The sequence below is a fragment of the Panthera onca genome, chromosome C1 (assembly GCF_046562875.1).
Source record: "Panthera onca isolate mPanOnc1 chromosome C1, mPanOnc1 haplotype 2, whole genome shotgun sequence".
Lineage (NCBI taxonomy): Eukaryota > Metazoa > Chordata > Mammalia > Carnivora > Felidae > Panthera > Panthera onca.
The window spans coordinates 13,251,159-13,273,992 of record NC_138346.1 but is presented as its reverse complement, the minus strand read 5'-3'; the positions used below and the strand labels follow the sequence as shown (position 1 = coordinate 13,273,992).

General features: G+C 42.0%; 1 protein-coding gene across 5 annotated transcripts in view; it reads left to right on the top strand.

Moving 5' to 3' along the window:
• The window catches only part of NYAP2 (neuronal tyrosine-phosphorylated phosphoinositide-3-kinase adaptor 2), a 254,263-nt gene that overhangs the window by 136,468 nt on the left and 94,961 nt on the right, over nucleotides 1–22,834 (top strand). For all 5 annotated transcript variants that reach the window (XM_078450827.2, XM_078450826.2, XM_060623921.3 and 2 more), the window contains exon 3: nucleotides 11,542–12,648. In XM_078450827.2, coding sequence (XP_078306953.1) covers nucleotides 11,542–12,648 — 1,107 coding nt within the window. The remainder of the gene's footprint in view (nucleotides 1–11,541; nucleotides 12,649–22,834) is intronic.

Here is a 22,834-nt window from a genome sequence, read left to right as displayed (position 1 = left end):
TGCTACGAAGTGAAAGCATACTTGTGGCCTCGGTGGGAGTCATTCTCTTGCTACTACGGAAAGATCCTGCTACATGCAAGATGGTTAACCCGTAAGGGGGTTTCTAGGCACTTTTGTTTCCTATTTCCCACATCTGTGACCCTGTTTCAAATGGCCTTGCTATATTAAGTTTTGAATCCACGAAGAAAGTTTTTGTTTTTTTTTTTTTCAGGGAATGACTGCTATAACCTCCAAATTCATGGTCTAAGATAGTGTTTACAAAGTCATGAGACCTTATGTGTCTCTACTTTACATTGCAGGATCTAACTTGTGAATTTGGTCTACCCCTCTGACCTTTCCTTAACATAAGGCAATGGAAAAAGGACTGTCTTAATCCCTCAGCTAATTTTTATGTTCTTCTGTTCTTCCTTTTTGGCAGGGAAAAATATTTAACCTGCCTCAGTTTCTATACATGGGCATGGTGGAATATTCCTCCTTTAATCGATCCTTCCATCACCCGTATGTTCATCTGTTTTGTCACTATTATTATTCTCCACACGCATCATCATCTTCCTGCCTCATAATTCAAATAATGCCTAAGAAATGGCAAAACCGAGGGTTGTTCATGGCTCTTTAGAGCCACTGGAGAATACCAGAAATCCTGAATGCTGACTAAGAATGTCAAAAGTCTACTGTTCCCTGATTAGTGAGGAGATATTTACTAAGAACGTCTGATGTTCCAGTCAGATGATTTAACAAAGATCATGACAAATGGGGACCCACCTCCATCTCTCATGGAGATTGACTCAAGCACGAGAGAGGAAAATACATACACAAGCTTGGAAGCTTACATAAACCAGTTGAGAAATAAACAAGAGAAATATCTAATGTGATGTGTGCTGATTGAGTGGTCATGAAGATTTCTCTGAAGACATGACTTCATGCTGAAATCTGAATGCCACAAGGAAGCCAGACATGTATAGTTTGTGGATGTCAAACAAAAACCAGAGCTGAACAGTAGTTAAAGTGGCAAATATAAATTTTATTTAGGACTATAATGAGAGGGGAAAAGAGACCTCATACAGAGGTTCCTTTCCATCCAAACACAGCATGGGCAAGTGGGAGTTTATAGCCAAAGAACAAGGTGGGGTTTGGTGGATGGAAAATTATAACAAAAGACATCAGGGGTAAAGGGGTTTCTGGTTGAATGGACTTAATAAGATTTTTGCTGAAGACAGGCTGGGGTGATCAGATATTCCCTGGGGGGTGGCAGAGAATGAAGAACCCAATCAGATATCGAAGATGATCAGATATTGAGGGTGGGGGGTTGGGATTAAAATGATTTTAGCAGGGTTATGTATGGATTTTATAAGGAAGTGCACAGGTAAGCCTAGAGAAAGGTTCAGGAACCTGACTACTGTTTGGTCACACAAGAAATTTTGTCAGCTATGAAACCTGCTAATCATCCCCAGCTGGGATGATCCCTGCAGAACAGTCCTTCTCCCTGATGGATGCATTGCTTCCAGTTCTTTTTTAATTTTTTTTCTAGATTTGTGTAAAGTATGGAATGTCAGGTGGAATCTGAAAGACTGCAGTTGTGAAGCCAAGGAAGTGCCCATAGCTCTGCACCATTTCTGTTCTTTACAAGTGGGCTGTGTCTAAAAGGCATCCAAGGACTGGAGCAAGAGAACAGTGATTAGGAAAAAAGATACCGCCCAGGGGTGGAAATATCAACTATACGGTTGGGATAAGTATTGTGAACACAGGGTTGCGTCTCCTTGGAAATGCTGGCTGCCTTCCTGGACAGATTCCCATGAAATGGTGATACTGTGGTGAATGTTTTCTGGTGCAGTACTGGCCTTCAATCTATAATCTCAGAAACCCCACCATCAGTTATCTAGAATACCCAAGATGTCATAGTAACCAAGCTCAAAAGAGATGGGTATGTGTCGCAGTCTGTTTGGGCTGTTGTATAAAATACCATAGATGGAGTAGCTTATAAACAACAGAAATGCACTTTCACAGTTTTGGAGGCTGGAAGTCCAAGATCAAGGGGCCAGCATGGTCATGTTCTGGTCGGGTTCCAGGTCTCCACATGGTAGAAGAGGCTGGGGGGTTTGTGGGGTCTCTTTCATAAGAGAATTAATGCCATTCACAAGGGCTCCACACTGGTGAGCTCATCCTCTCCCAAGACCCTGCTTTCTAACACCATAACACTGGGTGTTAAGATCCCAACATGTGAATTTGGAGTGGTGGCGGGGGGTGGGGGGAGGAGGGCAAACATTCTGACCATAGCAGTGCATGAAACTTGTTTTTAATGAGAAACAGATGCATAGTATTTCGGAACTCAAAATTCTTACAAAGTTTCTTGACAAGTCTGAAGTTAGGAAAAGAAAGACTCACGAGAATCACATATATAGTGGCTTTAGGTTCTACGAGCATGCTGAGTCCATCCCCACAACAGAGATATAATGGAGGACCAGATACCCAGGGCACTGCTGTGGGGTGCCGCCATGTTTTCCTCTCTAAGCTTCCTGGTTTTATATTCCCTGTGGGTGGCAAGATCCCCTCTGGTTGTTCTTCCTTTAATATATTAATGCCTTCATTCTGATTTCAATCCAGTCTTTTTCACCAGAAAATTTGTAATCTCTTTTTATATCTCTTCTTTGAATCATCCTGTGGTGATTTTGTAATACTCAGAATGCAATCTTACTTCCTTAATTTTTTCTATTCTGGAAAGATGCTTTCTGTTTCCTCAGGGTGCACACTGTACTCTAGTTCTATGAAAATAACAATAGCATTTTCTATGAGATATCTACACCAACAGGAAATTAATTCTGGGATTTCTTTCAGTTATCTATTGCCATGCAATAAACCAACCCAAAATGCTATGGCTTAAAAAACAGCAACAGTTTATTACTTCCTGTTATTCTGTGAGTTGACTTGGCTTCTTTGAGTGATTCTTCTACCCTATATAACATTGGTTGGGGTCTTTCATTTGGCTGCATTCATCTGGTATTTGGGATGGGTTGGAAGGTCCAAGAACATTTCACTCACATGTCTGGGCTTCCTTCCCCTCCACGTGGCCCCCTCACATCACCGGGTTGACTTTCTTTGTAGCGTGTTAGTCTGAGAGTTCTTACATGGGAGTTGGCTTTTAAGATAGAGGAAGTGAAAACTGTCAGTCTTCCTAAGTCGAAGATTCAGAATATCACTTCTGCCACATTCCAGGGGTCAAGGTAAGTCACAAGGCCAGCCCTGATTTGAAAAGGGTTTGACAGACTCCAACCATTAATAGGTAGAAAGCACACAAAGTGGGAAGGAATTGAAGGTAGCTATCTATGAAGACTGTCTACCACAATTTGCCTTTCAGCTACGATATTCCCAGTAGGAAAAATATTCTCACCCTCTTGCCCAAACATTTCCTTACATGACAACAGCAGCTTGAAATCTCGGATTTCATGATTTCAATCATGCCCCTGTGCCATGAGGCTCTTTGAGTGCATTTCCTCATATGCAATGGTCTTTAAGCTAAAAGTGCAATTTATCTGTCTTGCAAAACCTGACAGAGACTGGCAGCTCAGGAGCAGGAAAACTGCAATGCTGTTCAAAAAAGGGGGGGCTGGAGGTTGGAAGGGCACATAGAAGTCACTGGCTCATAGTGATTCTGAAGTCCAGTTCCACAACTTGCACCCGGTTGCCCCTAATCTGATGGCAGAAAATATGTAACGATTAGGTCCCTGCTTTCTCTGGTTTTGGTTCTCTGTGGCTCTTTGTCTTACTCTCTGAGTCCTCATTCTGTCTTCCAAGTCATCTTTTCCTGTCCAGAAGAAGTGACCTGTCCCTCAAGAGACTTCTCAGCTCTCTTCCTGCCCTGAAAGTTTGGGGGCCCAAAGACTTTTTTTTTTTAATTTAAATTTGAACAGCGTCCTTTTAGTCAAAGTTAACGAAGTGCCTTTACAGTGTTTGTGGTCTTCGTAAGAATCAAGTTATAGGCTATTCCATTAGACAAAAGACAAACACCAATTGTTTTGAGACAGACCTGTCTTCTCAGGGTTGTGGTCAGAGCGTTGTGGAACAACACTTGTAAGATTCTTAAAAGATTATTTCAGTTCTCTACCTTAATCTTTCAGAGATTTCAGTAAGGGGTCCTATTTGTAGATTTCGGTAAGGGGTCCAAATTAAGGGTCCACCCTTAATATGATTTTTACCTCAAGACCACCTTTTACTGGAAGAGCTCTGGATTGACCTTTGCCCTGACGGCCATTTTTCACTTTGAAAACCCTTTGCTGATCTGACAAGTCTTCGTGGCAAGTCCTGCGTGCAATGATTTCCTTTCATTTTGCTTGAGAATGGAACACTTCCTTCCTTTGTCTCTTTCTTTCTCACACAGCCCTCTACCATACAAGGCCAAACAAGCCAGCTGACATTTCCACATCCTTCCACAATTCTCCTTACTCAGGCTCACCCATTCATTAGGTACACTTTATATTTTCTACATCACCACAGGCAACCATCTTGCCAACTTTCCACCAACCTATAACACCGTGTTCTTTTATTACGGCCTCTAATAGCAATTTTCTAACCAAATTTTTAGTCTTCCAATGGCTTCCTCACTGTCCTCCAGGCCTCTGTCACCATCCCAAGGCCAATGGATAAGTTTTAGATTTTCAGTTAAGGCAGCTCCATACTTCTGGTACCAGTTTCAGATATATGCATACATATATCTCCCCAAATTTAGAGACATAAAAGTAATGATCATATTTGCTTATAATTCTGTGGGTTGGGAATTCAGTGGGGTGCAGTGAGGATGAATTGTCACTGATTCAAAGTGTCTGCTCTCTCACCTCAGATGGTTCAGATAGTACAACGGTCACCAGAACTGCTTGACTGCGGTCATATGGCCAGGATTTCATTTTCATTATTGATTGTTTTTCTTAGTTCTTTTCCCCTAGGCTGGCTTGGGCTTCTTCACCGCATGGTCATCTCAGAGTAGTTAGACTTCCTTCATGGTGTCTGACTTCCTTTGGAGGAAAGTGAAAACTGCCATATTCAACGGGAGAAAAGTACCTCACAAGGGACAAAAAAGTATGCACAGTTACTAGAAAGGAGAGAGTTGATGGAGCCCTCCCTGAAGGCCATCAAGCAGCGATTGTCTGCTTTAGGACTGTTCAAACATCCCTTATCATAACTTATGAAAGATATGTGAGTCCTAGGAAATATCTATATACTTAAATATTGTTTCAACCAATAACCTCTACTCTTATCACGAGATGTACTCATATTTTCTAATCTGATTTAATTCATTTCTTTTAAAATATTGGTGACAAACTCCAGTTTTATTTTATAATTACTGCGTTGAGATGAGTAATTAAAAAAAAAAACAGTGGTTCTGATTAAAGTCTCTTATTATCTATGACAAACGTGAGTCCATATAATAACACACTTCAAAGTTCAAAGTAATTTGCCCAAAGTTATGCAGCCTAACTGAAGCAAAGAAGTGATTAGAATCATGTCTTCTAGCTTAAGCCAAGACACTAAATCCCATTGAACTTGAAAATCATGCTTTGGACCAGTTCCATGTCTTACATCGTTTGTCTCCATCCAAACGTTGATCCGAGTTCTCTGTTTTCCAGAAGAGTAAGTCCTACGACTCCAATTCCGATCCTTTTTGCACATTAATCATACTTTCCTGGTCTTACAGTAAACAGATCAAGGGCACTTGCAACTCTCATTCCTTTATAAACAGCACCTTAATTTAAAATGAATGAATGAATGAATGAATGAATAAATAAATAAATAAATAAATAAAGTAAAAAGGACCAATTTGGTGGATGGTATTGTAAAGCTTGTGACTGTGGAAATAAAAATATCCCTCAAACCCTTGGAATTTTGAGTTGTGAAAAGAGAGTTATTGTCAGCACAGTTCTGCTGAAAGTGGGAAATGTGTCTCTCACCTTCCAGAATCAGCCAGTTTCAGGATCGCACAGTGTGGACACTACTTCTCATCACTGGACTCTCTTTTCCCAATTGAATTGCCTGCGTAATAGATCTCTATAACTGGAGGTACAGAGTTGAGGTGCTACCATTATGGCGTAGGCTGGGGAGAACTTTTATTTTATTTTTTTATGCTTTTATTTTTATTTCTGAGGAGACCTTTTAAAATGATATTCTATGCCAAATACCAAATAACAAATTACAGAACTATCCACCCCTGTTGTTTTCTTTTGTTTGAAAATGTATATGAGATTGAGGTGCCTTGGTGGCTCATTTGGTTAAGTGTCCAACTCTGGGTTTCGGCTCTGGTCTTGATCTCACGGTTCTTGAGTTCGAGCCCTGCATCGGGCTCTGCATCGACAGTGCAGAGCCTGCTTGGAATTCTCTCTCTCTCTCTCTCTGCCCCTCCCCTGCTCTCTCTGTCTCTGTCTCTCTCAAAATAAATAAATAAATAGTATAAAAGATTGAACTGAAATGATGAGATTTCGTTTTTTTTAAGTCGTTGGTAAGGAATTTTTGTCTCTTCTTCAGTAATGTACAGCCCTTGGGCTGCATAATTTCTAAGAGCCCCCTTCAAATTCTGAGATTCTGTGGCCAGTCGGGGAAATACTGACATGACCTGTGTTGTGTCTTCTTGGGACAGGAACATCCACAGATACTAAAGCATGGTTTTACATTATATTTTTTTAATAAGGGAAAATTATTTAAGAAGGATAGGTTGACAAAGGACACGGTGAATTTCCAAAATTAACTGTGAAAGACGGATCATCTGGGCATGACTGAAAGCCGTGCATAACCTTTGTGCTCCAATATTTCATTTCAAAAATGTCACTTTCTGCTTATTCAATGCTACTGTCATTATACTATTTTAAGCATTAAAATTTGTGTTCTGGAGCTGAACAGGAATTATTGCCTCTATCTTTGGGTTTATTAGAAATAATTTAAAATTCATTCAATAGCAATAAAACTCACCTTTTTTATTATGGTTGAATTTGGTTTAATGTGGAAATTTGCAAGCAATTTTCATTGTCTTTTATTAGCAGTGTTTCAGCATCTATGTATCTAGATCAAGACTGTTTTGAAGTATTCTCTAAGGAAATGACTTTTTAAACACGATTTTTTTTCTTTAATTTTTAATGGCCTAGAGTGAGGTTAAGGTAGAATAAATTATGTGACAATGTTGTTTAAAATTTCAGACTTTGCCTTATATGGGCAAACTTTAAAAAAAGCGTATATGACAGTTAAAACAAATTTTTATTTCTCCATGAATTATTTACTCAATTGCAAGGGGGATATGGAATGGGAAGCAACTACTGCCTGGGAAAAAAAAAAAAAAAGTCTCCAGCTATCAAAGGAGTGAATCTGTTTGTTCATCCCTGTCATCTGAAATTTACTTAACACTTTACTATCTAAATAAACCTCAATACTCTCATTTCAAATTTGGATCAATACAAAGAAAGAGAACCAGGAAACAAAATGTGCTTGCATTATATGAATCTGCCTGCATTAGGCTCTTTTTATCACACAGGGTAACGCAGAGGCATAAGGTTGCCCAGATAATGAAGTATTCCTTGGGCAAGGCCGGCTGGGGAATTACTTGAGCTGGTGGGCAGTAGAACAACGTGGAACAGGACAGAATGTGCCGAAGCAAACCACAACAACCAAAAAGCATCCAGAAAATGGGTTGGGATCAGAAGCACGTGCCCTGGCACAAATTAGAGATCGGCGAGTCAGACTGAGAAAAGCAACCAGAATTACAGGCTGTGGGTACCAGGATGGATAGCTGGGAGGAATATTTCTGTATTTAGGTGTAATTGCTCTTTGTGACATGACTCCAGGGGTTAAGAGGATACAGGGCAGAGGCAGGTGAAACGTACTTTTAAAAAGGCTGGGAGAGAGTTGTATTAATTTTGAAAATAACAAAGCTATTTCAAGTATTTTAGTGCCAGAAGATGGAATTAAAGTGAGTGCTTAACATTCAACTGTACAGGGTCTTTATGCCTAATGAGTACACTATTATCCAAGTCATTTTGGGTTTCCATAACAAAATACCATAGACCAGCTTAAACAATAGCTTAAACAATAGACATTTATTTCCTCTCGTTTCTTGAGGCCAGAGGTCCAAGATCAATGTGCTAGGATAGCTAGTTGGTTTCTGGTGAAAACTCTTCCTGACTTGTAGATGGCTGCCTTCTCACTACATACTCACATGGTGGACTCCTCCCCCCCGCCCCACCCCACCCCCCCTCCCCCGGCCATGAGGGCCCAATCCTCATGATCTCATCCAAACCCAATTATCTCCCAAAGGCACCATCTCAAAATACCATTAGATTGGGGGTTAGTGCCTCAACACGTTACTGTGGGAGGGATGCAATTCAGTCCATAGTAAAAGTGAATTTTGATTATCTAAGAGTCACCGTAAGAGTCACATATTAGATTTTATTCCCCTGGTAAGACAATATCTGTGTTTAGTTTGGCACCGAAGTGGTCTCACAGTACAAATGGATTGCCTATATTCCTTCCTAATGAATAGTTGCTCTACTTTAATTCTATGCTGTGTTCTCAAACAAAACCTTTTCTTTCTTCAATCATTTCATAGATATGAAGTATTTTTACTTATTTTTTTTTTCTCTTCCTTTTGGCACGCAGAATGAGTGTCATCTCACATTTTGAGTATAACCCAAGCATTGGTCGTGCCCATTCCAAAGGCCATCTTCTAATCTATGTGGAAAGAAGGACGTTGGTTCCAAGGTTGTTCGTGAGGCTACTGCCTCCCTAAGTATCAAGTCATTACCAACCCTACCACTGACCCCTCCCTGCCTGGGAATCCTGGGTTATAGTCTTCCCTTAGTGTAGTCTGCTTCCTAGTCTTGGGCTCAGATGCTTGAATTCTGCCTGTCCTGTTATTTCTTTCCATACAACTACCCAAGTCTAGGCGGGGATATCAGACTTTATGAAAGGTTAAAGAAAACAAAAGCAGATTATAATTTAGAAGGTATAAAAAGGCTAATCTTATTCTACATGTGACCACTCCCATATAATGAATTATCATCTCATGGACACATTAATTCCTAGCTTTAGGTTTACCCTCCATTCACAGAGCACCTCGCCAATCAGACTTCTCTCCTCTAAGGTTTCCCCTTTAGCCCAACCCACTCAATATCTAGAACCCAATAATCAGTGGCAAATATTTTCCCAGAGTGTGAGTTACTTAGCCTAAATAAGACTCTGAGGTGGAAGAAGGCAGGAAACAAGCTTCAGAAGAATAGTCTGGATAGGCTTTTGTTTCTCTGCGTATTAACTCCCTGGCCCCCAAGTACTAAGTCAACTTTATTCAATTATGTATAATTTTACTTTATGCATCGGGCTCACATTTTTATATATCATCTGATGGGTTTTTAATTCATGAAAATTAACATACACAGTAGTCTTTAAAACCAGTAAACTTTAAGACCAGTGAGAGATACAGAGAGGAGCTACTGGTCCACTTTGAGTCCCTCCTAAAGAATTCTCTAGGTATATTTCACCCAATTGTGTCTCTCGGCTTTTCCCTTTTGGCACTAACAGACTCTATTGCTATAACCCCCTGGAAATCAGCATCTAGTTTTTCCCGATATGAGTTAAAGGAGAAGCCCAGATACATTAAGAAACTTCCCTTCAAAGAGGTGTTTGATTGTAGTGAGTAAAAACTCACTCATTAGGGGCACAGATGAGCAGAATATTTGAAAGAATGACCCAGAAAAGTGAGAGACATAACCACTTCTAGAATGTTTGATGAGCTTCCTCCCTCTGAAGCCATGTTTGATGTGCAGAGCAGCCTGCTAACTAATCTTTAAGCGCTCGCTTCTCCTTTAGTAAGCTTTAGAAAAACTCCTGTGTCATAGTATGCTAATGGAAAAAAGCAAAATGATCTCAGGTGTTTCCTGATTTGTGCCTTGAGACCCCCCGCCCCCGCCCTTAAGGCTGCAAATTGTCGGGAAGCCTGTTATTTTCTCAATCGTTTTACACCTATAAGCTATACTGTCACCTTACATTATATGCTACTATTTACCGCAAGTAACTGCATTCCACCACACCGCATAATAATGATAATCATTGTAATCATATATCAACACAATGAGCTAATGAGATAATAACAAGATGCCAGTACCTTCCCTGCATGCTAAATAATTGATTTCAGTCACAGACAAGTTGCCAGCCTGTTCCACCCCACTGTATAGTGTCAGAGTTTACGTTTCACTACAAGGGGTGCCCGCAGTAGGCTGTTGAATGCACTAGTACGTATATCTGTTGTGAGTTTCCAAAAGTTATTCTTGAAGCTTACACAGCATTCTCTGGTTTATTTCCTTGTAAGGCGCTCGAGGGGGTTCTGATGTCTCAGTGCAACATACCTAATAAATTCATTCCAAGATAGCATTTGGGATATCAAAAGAGATCTCATGAACAAAAACAGACAAATACACCCTGATCAACAATACCTGGAGATTCAAAGATTAACTTGTCTAGCCTCATAAGATTTTCACATCAATTTCCCTTGAAATATCAGACCCATCTGTATAGAAGTTATTTATCTGAACCAAGGCAGACATTAAGTCTAGCAGGCTAGGACATTTTTATCCTAAATGAAAGCGAGATGCGATCATGTGCAATAGCCACAACATTAAAAGGGCTCAAATCCCATGGTATTTTTGTGACCATTTGTGCTCAAAGAAACTTGATTTTGTCCTCCTGAGTTTCTCACTTAATTCTTGGAGGTTAATCTTTATGAAGTTTATGATCGTTTTTATGGAACATGTTTCATCGGAAGGTTTCTCTTTAGAAATTCTAAGGCAGAGGGACGAATTGCCCTGGTTAATGCATTTGTCAGTGTCGGATTATTAATATTAGTTTGAAGACAAATATTAGTACTGTTTTATCAGGTTTTCCTATGTATGGAAAGTGCTTGACTTTTTTTGAGTTTTAGTCTAAGCCTCAAACTAGAAATGAAGCAGATTACCACCTCCCACGCTGATCAAAAATTCATAGCAGTAGGGACGCCTGGGTGGCTTAGTCAGTTATGCTTATGATTTAGGCTCAGGTCATAATCTCGAGGTCCTTGAGTTTGAGCCCCACACGGGGCTCTGTGCTGACAGCTGAGAGCCTGGAGCCTGCTTTGGATTCTGTGTCTCCCTCTCTCTCTCTCTCTCCCTGTCCCCAGCTCTCACACTGTCTCAAATACAAATAAACATTAATTAAAAAAAAAAGTGGGGGGGGGGCGCCTGGATGGCTCAGCCGGTTAAGCATCTGACTTTAGTTCAGGTCATGATCTCACAGCTTGTGAGTTCGAGCCCCATGTCTGGCTCTGTGTTGACAGCTCAGAGCCTGGAGCCTGCTTCGGATTCTGTGTCTCCCTCTCTCTCTGCCCCTCCCCCGTTCATGCTCTGTCTCTCTCTGTCTCAAAAATAAATAAAAACTTAAAAAATAAAGTTCCTAGCAGCCAACCCGAGTACAAGTCATTTTCGAGGACTTTCCTATTGTACTAATCTGTTTTACCTTTTTTTTTTTTTTTAATTTTCTCTTTTGCAGTGTCCACCAAACCGAGACCCCACAGTGATGAATATTCCAAGAAGATCCCTCCTCCCAAACCCAAACGCAACCCGAACACTCAGCTGAGCACCTCTTTCGATGAAACGTACATCAAGAAGCACGGGCCGCGGAGGACGTCGCTCCCGCGCGACCCCTCCCTGTCCCATGTCAGCAGCCCTGCGGGCGACCCCGAGGAGGAGGAGCCCGTGTACATCGAGATGGTGGGCAACATCCTCAGAGACTTCAGGAAGGAGGACGACGACCAGAGCGAGGCCGTCTACGAGGAGATGAAATACCCCATCTTCGACGACTTGGGCCAAGATTCCAAATGTGACCTTGACCATCACAGTTGCTCTTCGCAGTGTGCTACTCCCACGGTGCCTGACTCGGACTTCGCCAAGTCCTCCGTGCCATGTACTCCAAAGGGTTTGCTCTGTGACATCCCCCCGCCCTTCCCCAACCTGCTCTCCCACAGACCCCCGCTGCTGGTGTTCCCCCCCGCGCCCGTGCAGTGCTCCCCCAATTCCGACGAGTCTCCGCTCACCCCGCTAGAGGTCACCAAGCTGCCCGTGCTGGAAAACGTGTCTTACATGAAGCAGCAGCCGGGCGCGTCGCCGTCCGCACTGCCCTCCCACGCCTCCGGCCATCCCAAGCTGGACAAAGAGCAGGCGGCGGCCCTGGGCCCGGGCCCCGCGGCCTCCGCGGCCACCGCGCTGTCCTCGTCCCCGCCCCCGCCGTCCACGCTGTACCGGACGCAGTCCCCGCACGGCTACCCGAAGAGCCACTCGGCCTCGCCGTCGCCGGTCAGCATGGGGCGGTCCCTGACCCCGCTCAGCCTCAAGCGGCCGCCGCCCTACGACGCGGTGCACCCGGGCAGCCTATCCAGGGGCTCCCCGGCGGGGCCGCATCCGAGCGCCAGGCCCGTGTCGCAGGACGGGGCCAAGATGGTCAACGCGGCGGTGAACACCTACGGCCCCGCGCCGGGCGCCTCCCGCTCCAGGACCCCCACGAGCCCCTTGGAAGAACTGACCAGCCTCTTCACCTCCGGGCGGAGCCTGCTGCGCAAGTCGTCGTCGAGCGGCCGCAGGTCGAAGGACCCCGCAGAGAGTAAGTGTGCAGAGTCCACGTTCCCTTAGAAGTAAGGCGAAGCCCCGGGGGTGCAGGTGAAGCCCCGAGGGCAGGGCCTTGGGTCCTTCCGGTTGAAATTCCAAAGTGGGGGCGCGCCTGGGTGGCCCAGTCGTTTCCCACGGCTGACTCTGGTTCAGGTCGTGACCTCAGGGTTCATGTGGAGTTCAGCCCCTCCTGGGGCTCCTCGTCAAGCTCAGAGCCCGGTGCCCGCTTCAGATTGTGTCTCCTTTTCTCCCTGCCCCTCCCCTGCTTTGCACCCTGTCTCTGCTGCTCTCAAAAACAAAAAAAAAAACAAAAAAAAACCCAAAAAAACAACAAAACACACACAAAAAAACATTATGAAAAAAAAAGAGAGAGAGAGAGAGAGAGAAATTTCAAAGTAGGTTATTTAATTTCTGCCGTGCTGAAGGACACAGGGCGTTCTGGAAGCACTCCAAGGGACAGCGGGCCTAGGGAAGAGATGTTATGAAAAAGAAGAATGACTTTTTGCGGGACGATGTGTAAATTCTAAACGGTCACAGTGGCTCTGGGAAAGTCGAACAAAGTAAACAGGTTACTATGGAATTTTGGGGTAAATGTCTTGATTTTTTGAGAAAAAGGTAGACATTCAAACATATTGATAAATGTTAACATGTATCTTTCTGTTTACATTAAAAAACCCACTTGAGCAAATGCTAGTCCCATGCTTTTGCTGGAAGCATAGAAATTAGAATGGAACTTAGTATTTCTCTTAATGCAATGAACGATTCTCCTTGCACACTTCGTGTTGTGATATTCTTACATTCACCCTAAACTGGAAAAGGCTCAGTGCTTCCCTTTTAACAACTCTGGTAATTAGAATCTTATGCCTATGTTACTCTTCCTAGAGACGCTGATATATAAATTACAGAAAGACCACTAAGTGGTGAATGGGTGGCCACTGAACTCCGAAGATGGGGAAATGTCTCTATATGAATGACTAATCCTTTTGTGAGCCCCAAATCACTTCATAAGTTTACAGTAAAGTCCAAACGAATCCCAGTTTTCTCAGTGTCCGTTTCATGAAATTACACTGCTTTCCCTGGCTTAAAAATGCCTTAGGTACCTAAACTGGTAATTAATCATTTTCATCTCAGATCATCCCAATGCAGGATTTTATATATCCTCTCCCACAGTCACACTGAGTTCCTTCCTTAAAGGAAAAACAAAAATCAATACTTCTGACGATGGAGATGATGACGGCATTTCTTAGAATAATTAATATGTATTGGTAGTTAGAAGCCACTTACCCTGCCTTTTCTGCTTGTTTACCCAGAGAGATTTATGTATGTTTACCCAGAGAGAGAGAGAGATTTATCTATGTTTACCCAGAGAGAGAGAGAGAGAGAGAGAGAATCCCAAGTAGGCTCCACATTGTCAGCACAGAGCCTGACATGGGGTTCAAACTCACAAATCTCAATTTCATGACCTGAGCTAAAATAAAGTCAGACACTTAACCTGACTGAGCCACCTTGACGCCCCTAAAATTAGTGTTAAACTGAATTAAAAATAAGGAGCAATTTATTTCTAAAACAGGGGTTCTTGGGGCACCTAGGTGGCTCAGTTGGTTGAGCACCCGACTCTCGATTTCAGCTCAGGTCATGATCCCAGGGTCGTGGAATCTAACCCTGCATCAGGATCAGTGTGAGTGCGTGTGGAGCCTGCTTAAGATTTTATCCTTCTTCCCTTCTCCCCCACTCACGTTCTCTCTCTCTCTCTCAAATAAAACAAAAAATAAAATAAAATAAAATAATGGTTCTCAGTAAAAAACAATTTGGGCCCCAAGGACTTTCGGAAATGCCTGGAGACATTTTCACTTGTCACAACTAGGGACACCACTGATATCAAGATAGAGGCAGAGATGCTGCTTAAAAGCTGACACAAAAAGATGATCTGAGCCACCATGTCAGGAGAGGCAAGTTTGGTAAACCCTGACCTAAATAATTTATCAAAGTTTAAAGTTTCTTCTAGATGATTGATTTGGTTTAAGCACAGATCGGTTAAGATTTTTGGAAGAAGTTGGAGGAAAAAAAATGAACGAAAAAGATTTTACTTTCAAAATATGTGATGGTTAGTGTGAAATTAATGGACGTTTCATTCTAGAATTGGTGAAATGATTGGATTTTCTCCCTACCTACCAGTTTCTTTGGAGGATACTTAACAGCTCCAGCTGGCAGCTATACCAATTAGCTAGAAAAAGTATATGTAAAAGAAATGATTAACTAATGAAGTTATTTCAAGAAAAATCCATCTGTTAGAATTCGGCTATGTGCTATATGTCACAGACTTCTCCATTCGAGTCCAAAACGAGCTTTGTGTACTTGTGAAACAAAGCTTATACATGGAAAAGTGATCCAGGCTCTTTATAGCTTTTAGGGATCTGAAGATTGAATTTCTTCCTTTCGTGTGCTATTAACCGTGTATCAACCCTTCTGAGAAAGGGCATGTCTTGTGCTACGTTAACTTCGATATCTTAACTTTATGTGAAGGGACGGGAAGAAAAATGCAGACAGTGCAAAGAATAATTTCATATTATTTACTTTGGACTCCAGAAGAAAATAGACACTGTCAGAGGCTAAAAAAAGCATTGTGGCTCTCAGGATCTTTCTGTAATTCGAAAAGTAGATCCAAAGTTGTTGATATTTGAGAATTAACCTATAATCACTGTTGTTAGTATATTCAGTGAGGCAACGCTCCCCTTTAGTCTTGTCAGGTAGGATTTATAGACACCTACTGATACCATAGGAACAGAATAAATGGTATGAGGTAGTAGACATTCATGACTCCTAAATCTCAAGTATTTTTTGTTTTTTACATTTGAAGAACATAATTAAGGCTGGTATTTCTATCCTCCATACCCTCTGGCTTTCCCGGAAGTGCCGATTATGATAATTTACTAATATTCAATTCAAAGAAAATTTAATATTTCTGTTTTAACTTGAAAAATCTATGTTACACAAAATATGTGCCTTCAAATCTTATCTTAATAATCTATAACGTGGGCCGCCTGGGTGGCTCAGTCGGTTGAGCTTCTGACTTCTGTGAAGGTCATGATCTCGCGGTGCATGGGTTCAAGCCCCGTGTAAGGCTCTGCGCTGACAGCTCAGAGCCTGGAGCCTGCTTTGGATTCTGCATTTCTCTCTCTCTCTCTCTCTCTCTCTCTCTCTCTCTCTCAAAAATAAAAATAAAACATTGAAAAAATTTTTTAAATAATCTGTAATGATACACCTAACATTACTTTCATATCTTAAAAGCTTTACAGCTGTAGATACGGATTGAGCAATAGGAAAGAAATAAATTCCATTTCACTGCATGATTTTCTAAATAAGTTCTTTGTATTAATTGTTCTAGGAAGTTTTTTCCCCTGGTTGATGGGACATTGTAATGTTGCTTTGTTCTAGGTGAGGACACTTAATAGTCTCTCTCATGGTAATAAATTTTATCTCAATTGGTTATGATTACTATTTCTTAATTTTGCGCGGAGAGATGGAATCTATGAGGCACGTAAGAGGTGATTCATTTGTATTTTATTGCTGTAAATTTTTGTCTTTATGAGAAGTAGGCGAAGTACAGATATGTTGACAGTGAATTTGGAGTATTCACCATGATAGTATTTAGAATATTTTTCTCTTCAAATAAAAATATTTTCTTGGGGGAGGTGGTGCCTGGATGGCTCAGTCAGTTAAGCATCTGACCCTAGATTTCGGCTCAGGTCATAATCTCATGGTTGGTGGGATCAAACCCTGCGTTGAGCTGTGCCCCGAGAACTGGGAGCCTGCTTGGGAATCTGTCTCAGCCCCTCCCCGGCCCTCTCTCTCCCCAAAATAAAAAAATAAACATTTTAAAAAAACAATAAATATATTTAAAAGAAAGATTTTGCCTATGTTTAATATAAATGCATGAATATATGTTCCTATAAAAACATTCAAGTCACAATGAAGAATATAATTAAATTCTATAATACCCCCGAGGGAGAGCATGAGATAGGAAAGGTATAAGTGGAGAGATGTAAATAGAAAATTTAAGGAAAAATTAGAAACATAAAAAAGCAAAGTGACTAATTCAGAGACTAAGGCACCAAGAAAGATACAAAAGAAATGCAAACACAGGATGAGCTGGACATATAAGCCAATATGGACACCAATATATGAAGCACATGGAAAGGCCCACATAGAGACCATGGAAGGACACAGAGACATGGTGGGCCTAAAGATAGAGCAAAGAAAAACAAAGATGTAGGCCCACTCATCCGGTATCAATATTAGAAAATCAAAAGAAACCCAAGATGTTGAGTCGGCGTTGGTGAAGAGTTTCATTATCCACAACAATATGCCACATTAACGGAGATGTACAATTTTGTACTGTTACATCTCATCTTTCAGCCTCTTGAAAACATTCCCATTTAAGACTTTTACATGCTATGTTATATTTTTACAATTGTAAATATAAATGGATCTTATGGGTTTGATGAAATAAACCTAGGAATCTAATGCAACCTTTGCCTTTCCATTCACTTTCTTAACATACACACACACACACACACACCTTTATCCTTTTGTAAGTTGTCTGAGGTACAGTGATGCTAAAATATTGGGCATTGCTAGTGAAGCAACGTTTCCAACTTACTCTTACTAATTTAATTTTAAAAAGAATTTTGAATTAAACAAAGAATGATTTTGGAAGGCAACCTTTTAAAATATATTTCTGGGGGCCCCTGGGTGGCTCAGTTGGTTAAGCATCCGACTTTGGCCCAGGTCATGATCTCACAGTTTGTGAGTTCAAGCCCCGCGTCAGGCTCTGTGCTGACAGCTCGGAGCCTGGAGCCTGCTTTGGATTCTGTGTCTCCTTCTCTCTCTGACCCTCTTGTGCTCTGTCTCTGTCTCTCAAAAATAAATACATGTAAAAAATAAAAGTAATTAAAATTTTAAATATATTTCTGTATTTATATATTATACCGCTTTTCAGGAAAAAGGGAGGGTATACTAACATAATGTGGCCATCTTTATGATTCAGGGTCATTGTCGTGATCATCATTGTATGCTTAACTGTGTGATAATGCACTTAAAGTGTCTAGCAAGGTGACGTGAACAGGAGACACCTCACGCAGTGGTGACTATCATTGTCCCCGGCCATTTGTAATAACGGTGGCACAGTGTTGATAGCTTAATAATTACTGGGATGTCTTCAGGGGCTATTTGAGTTTGTAGCTCTGACTAACCCTTTACTGCTATATCATTTCAAGTTATTTCAATTCTTATGTCTGTTTCTTGTGGTCTTCTGGCTTCCTACCTTTCTTTCGGCTAGTTTTATTGATGTAGATAGGCTCTCTTTCCCTCCCTCCACCTCTTCTATTATCCTTCAACTCTTTCCTTCATTGTCCTATCACACCATTAATCAGTTGTAGGCCAAAGAACAGATACACAACTTTGTCTTAGAAGCCTCTCATCCAATGTAAGTGTGTGACCTTCAGTGTAGGGGCTCTGTGACCTTTACTTTCAAAGGCCACTTTAACCAGTTCACTGTCTTGAATGACAAGTTCTTGGATTCCCATCTGAGCTGGTAAGAATATCGACTTCCCAAGAACTAGGCTGTCCTAGGAAACCTGAAATGAAAGTTAGTTATTTTAGGAGAACCTACACATTTGGTTTGGTGTGTTAACAGTACTTTCTTCTGTAAAATTCAGAGTGCAAAATAATTCAGGACTTTATATCTCCTCCTTTTCATTCCTGTGAAAGCAGGGGCTGAAAAGAGTGGCTAGGGCAAAAGCAAGTATTGAGAAGCCAAAGGGGATGGCAGAGAAGAGAATCTATGAGTCTGGGTCTCTCACTCGCTGTGAGAGTGGGTGAGCCCTCAGCCTGTGACTTTGGCCAGATCTTCTGGATGACCGGTGACTTGGAGCCTCCTGACCAGAGTTGGGGGCTGGATCTGGAACTTGTAGAATTCTTGGATTCTTCAAAGCCATTTGGGACTCGAGCTACACTCAGAACACCTGAAGGTTATCTCAGACTATTCCAGAAGGACTGGAGAGACCAAAGCCTATAGTTTTCATTAAACATCTTAAATAAAGACACGACCCTGGTCAGGTCCCTCTCCTGCCGTTTGTTGGTTGCACCCCTCCCTCTGCTCCAAGTTCCGTGCTGTGGCCTCAGACTATTTTCTGCCTCAGCAAGTCTCCTTCCAGCTACTTAGAGGGGAAGTTGAGCCAGGACCCGAGTTATAATGATGCACTTGAGCCAAGACGGTGATGACCTACCAAGGCTTCAGAGAAGGTACTTGGGTGGTTCGAAGTATGTAGGTAAAGACATAGAAAGCCTAGGCGAGTGGTCCAAGAACTTCTTGCGGCATATTCACCTGAGTGTTTTCAAAAACACAGATTCCTGGGGCACCTGGGTGGCTCAGCCGATGAAGCGTCCGACTCTTAGTTTCAGTTCAGGTCATGATACCATGGTTCATGAGATCGAGCCTCGTGTTGGGCTCTGTGCTGACAGCGAGGAGTCTGCTTGAGATTTTTTTTTTCCTCCCTTCTCTCTCTGCCCCTCCCCACGTGTACACACGTGCTCTCTCTCTCTCTCTCTCTCGAAATAAATAAATGAACTTAAAAAAAGAACACAGATTCCTGGGCCTTATTAGAGATTCATTCAATGAGAAACTCTGGAGGTTGGGCCTGAGATGTTGATTTTTTTTAATGAAATCCCCAGTAATCCTGCTCTAACTCAAGGATATATGGCTATAATTAGCATTGCCCTTTACTTGTATGCAAAGGAAACCTATAAACACTGTTTTCCTCTAACAACGTCAAAAACATAATTTTTATAAGAGAAGGCAGAGAGAGGGGAGAGCTTAAAATGAGTGAATGTTGTTTTCCTTTCGTTGAGTAAGCTATGGATTGGTTGGCAGTTTCAAAGAAGGCAAGTCAGGGTCATCTGGATGGATCAGTAGGGAAATCCATTTTTGCTCTGTCTGGATTCTCCCAGAGACCTTGGGAGTTTCATAGTGGGGTATGTGGCAGGTGATCTGTGAAGAACGTCCATTCTGGTTCGTTAGCCCATCCATCTTAGTCATGCCAGGCCTTTGCCATTCTCTTTATCAGAATTCCTCAGCACTTCAGTTTGAGAACCACCAGTAAGAGCTACTTCAGGCAGGAGCTGGTGCTGTTGGTCAGGGAGGCAGGAGAACTCAGGCCCGTAGAGGTCCCTACCCCAGATGTCTGCCGAGATGGTTCCAGGCCACCCAAGGGGGAGGGCTAGCCAGAGCAGAGGGGGCCCTCCGGTGGAGCCTCGACCCAGAACGAGGGGGTGCTTCCCAGAAAGGGCACCTAATCACAGGATCTAGTTGATGTAGGACAGTAATATGACAGAATAGAGGTCTTCCCTGGAAAGACAGGGAAAGAAGGCATTATGAGGGCAATGAGGAGGTCTAGCTGTCATGACAGAGCGAGGATCCCAGGCATCAGAGCTGACGGCGGTAATGGAGAATGAGGCGGCGAACTTCTAGGAAAATGCTTCTACGTCACACAGGTTTGTCTTAGGAACCATTTCAAGACCAGATTTCAAGAACTATGGCCACAGCGGGATGCATCAAAGAAGCGAGCGGTGGGGACCTGGGAAAAGTGTGTGGTGCCCAACCTTTTCCTTGAGGATGCTTCTGTGATAATGGTAGCAGATACTTTTACGTGTTTCCTCTATGCCAGACGCTAGTCTAAGCATTTTCCATGTATTCCATCCTTGCTGAAATACTCTTGAGGCAGGTGATATTAACATGGCCATTCTAAAGATGGGAGAAACTGAGGCACAGCCTGCCCAGAGTCACATACAGAGTAAATCTGGGACTTGAATCCAATTTTGTTTTTTTTTTTTTTGTTTTTTTTTTTTTTTTGGCTCCAGAGTTTTTGTTTTTGTTTTTTTTTTAGAAGCAAGCTATTTTATTTATTTATTTTTAACATTTACTTATTTTTGAGACAGAGACAGGGCATGAACGGGAGAGGGTCTGAGAGAGAGGGAGACACAGAATCCAAAACAGGCTCCAGGCTCTGAGCTGCCAGCACAGAGCCCGACGCAGGGCTCGAACCCATGGACCGCGAGATCATGACCTGAGCCGAAGTCGGCCGCCCAACCGACTGAGCCACCCAGGCGCCCCCAGAGTTTCTGGTTTTAATGATACTTTATGTACTCTTGACCAACACCCCCAATGTCTTTCCCCTCCCTATTGCCATTAAATTACAGCAGTTGTTATCAAATCTCTAATGACTTAGAGTGTTATCACTCCCAGGGGTATCAGCTTACTAAGAGAAAGCCGAATGTGTTCCTCAATGGCATGTACAACTTAACTGTTGTCATCAATTTAGGAAGGGGTTAGAAAACCTTTTCAGCACCCTCCCAAATTCACTTTGGAAGATTGTAGTCACTGTGATGGGCTCTTCTGTACAGCAGGCTTCTACGCTGCCCCTCAGGGAGGACATGTGGTCTGCCCAGTGGGCCTCATGTGCCGAGTGGACCTCAATGACCTGGGCAAAAAGATGTGAGTGCTCACCTCCATGCCTCTAAGTATAACTAAAGGGTGTACGTGTATATTTCTTTGGTCCATGAGATTTTCAACACTGAGCTACCAACTAGATGATGCTACTTCCAGGTTATCAGGGCTTTTGTCCTCGGCTGCTTGCTTCTTGTCCATAATTAGGTCATAGTTTGATAGCCTGTAGCTAGCCCAAGGGAAAAAGTAGCCTCTGGATCAAAAACCCCAGCCAATGCTCAAAGGCGCTGAGGGCCGTGGCCTCACTAATCTAGAAACTGATCTAGGAAAGCAAACGCTCCGAAAAAGCCCTATGCAACATGCAGCTCTGAATCACCTCTCTTCTCTTTAGATTTGTATTAATGTGCGGATGACAGAATCAGACACGTATCTTTGAAATTAAAATGAAAGAAACATAGTTCTTCAAGAACATACTGACCTACTTAATTATTACTATTTTTTAAAGCTCAAGAAATTTCTTTTCGAGATGATGAGGTTAAAAGAGTATAAGTAAAATCCCTTGATTCTGCAAATGCGTGTGACTTCTTGGTTAATTGGGACCATGACATTGTCTGTTTTCCTCATTCAGTTTCTTCTTGGATTGCAACATACAATCACTGAAGAAGACATAATTTCATAAATAATTGCTCACCTTTCTGGGGGTAGCCGGCAACTGTCTTTGATTGATGCAGGCAGACGTGTTTATCCCCTGTGTTTATATTCTCCAGCTGCTGGATCTTTAAGTGCACTTTCTCGTTGGCAATTTAATCAACAATTTTCTCCATTAAGAAGAACCCTCCCTGCTTTACATTTATAAAATGCAAAAACATTTCAATTCAGAAATAAAGCTACACCAGTCTATTAAAACAACAACAACAACAACACAACATTCCCTTAGCTTGTATTTAATATAGTAGGAGGACTGATTTCTTTCCCTCCTATTGAATTGCCTCAAAGAAAAAATCCAATTTCTGATTTTTATTTAATATCCTAGGCTTTCAACACTTTGACATCTATAAGTAATAAAATATTAGTTCTAAGTAAAGGCGTGCCTGTCGGCCCTACATTTGTCTTAGCTCCTAATTATATATGATCTAGAAGGCTCAGGCAGGGGCTGGATGTCACAAGAGATGGTTTCCATCTTGGCTCAACCATTAAAAAGCTTTGAGATTTTGGGTAAGTCAGTTCATCTCTTAATGCCTTAGTTTTCTCACTTTTCAAATGAAAATGTTAGGTGCTGAAACTGTGTGTCTTTTCTGGCTCTGTTGTTTGATGCATCTGTGGATTACTGGATGATGTGTACATCCCTCAAAACATGATTCTCTTCCTCCCTGTGAGACGGTCTGTCTGATGTTGTTCTCTCTTTCTGGAAGGGCTTCCTCATAAGTCCATAAAACAAAGTCTAATCCTTGAATCTCTGCTCAGAGCCTACCTACTTCTTCACAGAGTTTTTCTTATGCTATTGTCTACAAATAATAATCTCGTTCAAACTCCAAGAGCACTTTGTACTTCTATAACAGTATGTGTCTTATTCTGACAAATTGTGAAGTTTTTTTTTTTTTCTTCTTCCTATTAAGACATTTGGCCAAGGGGGTCAAGGGTCATACCTTTCCATCATTTTACTTAAGGCAGCCCTCAG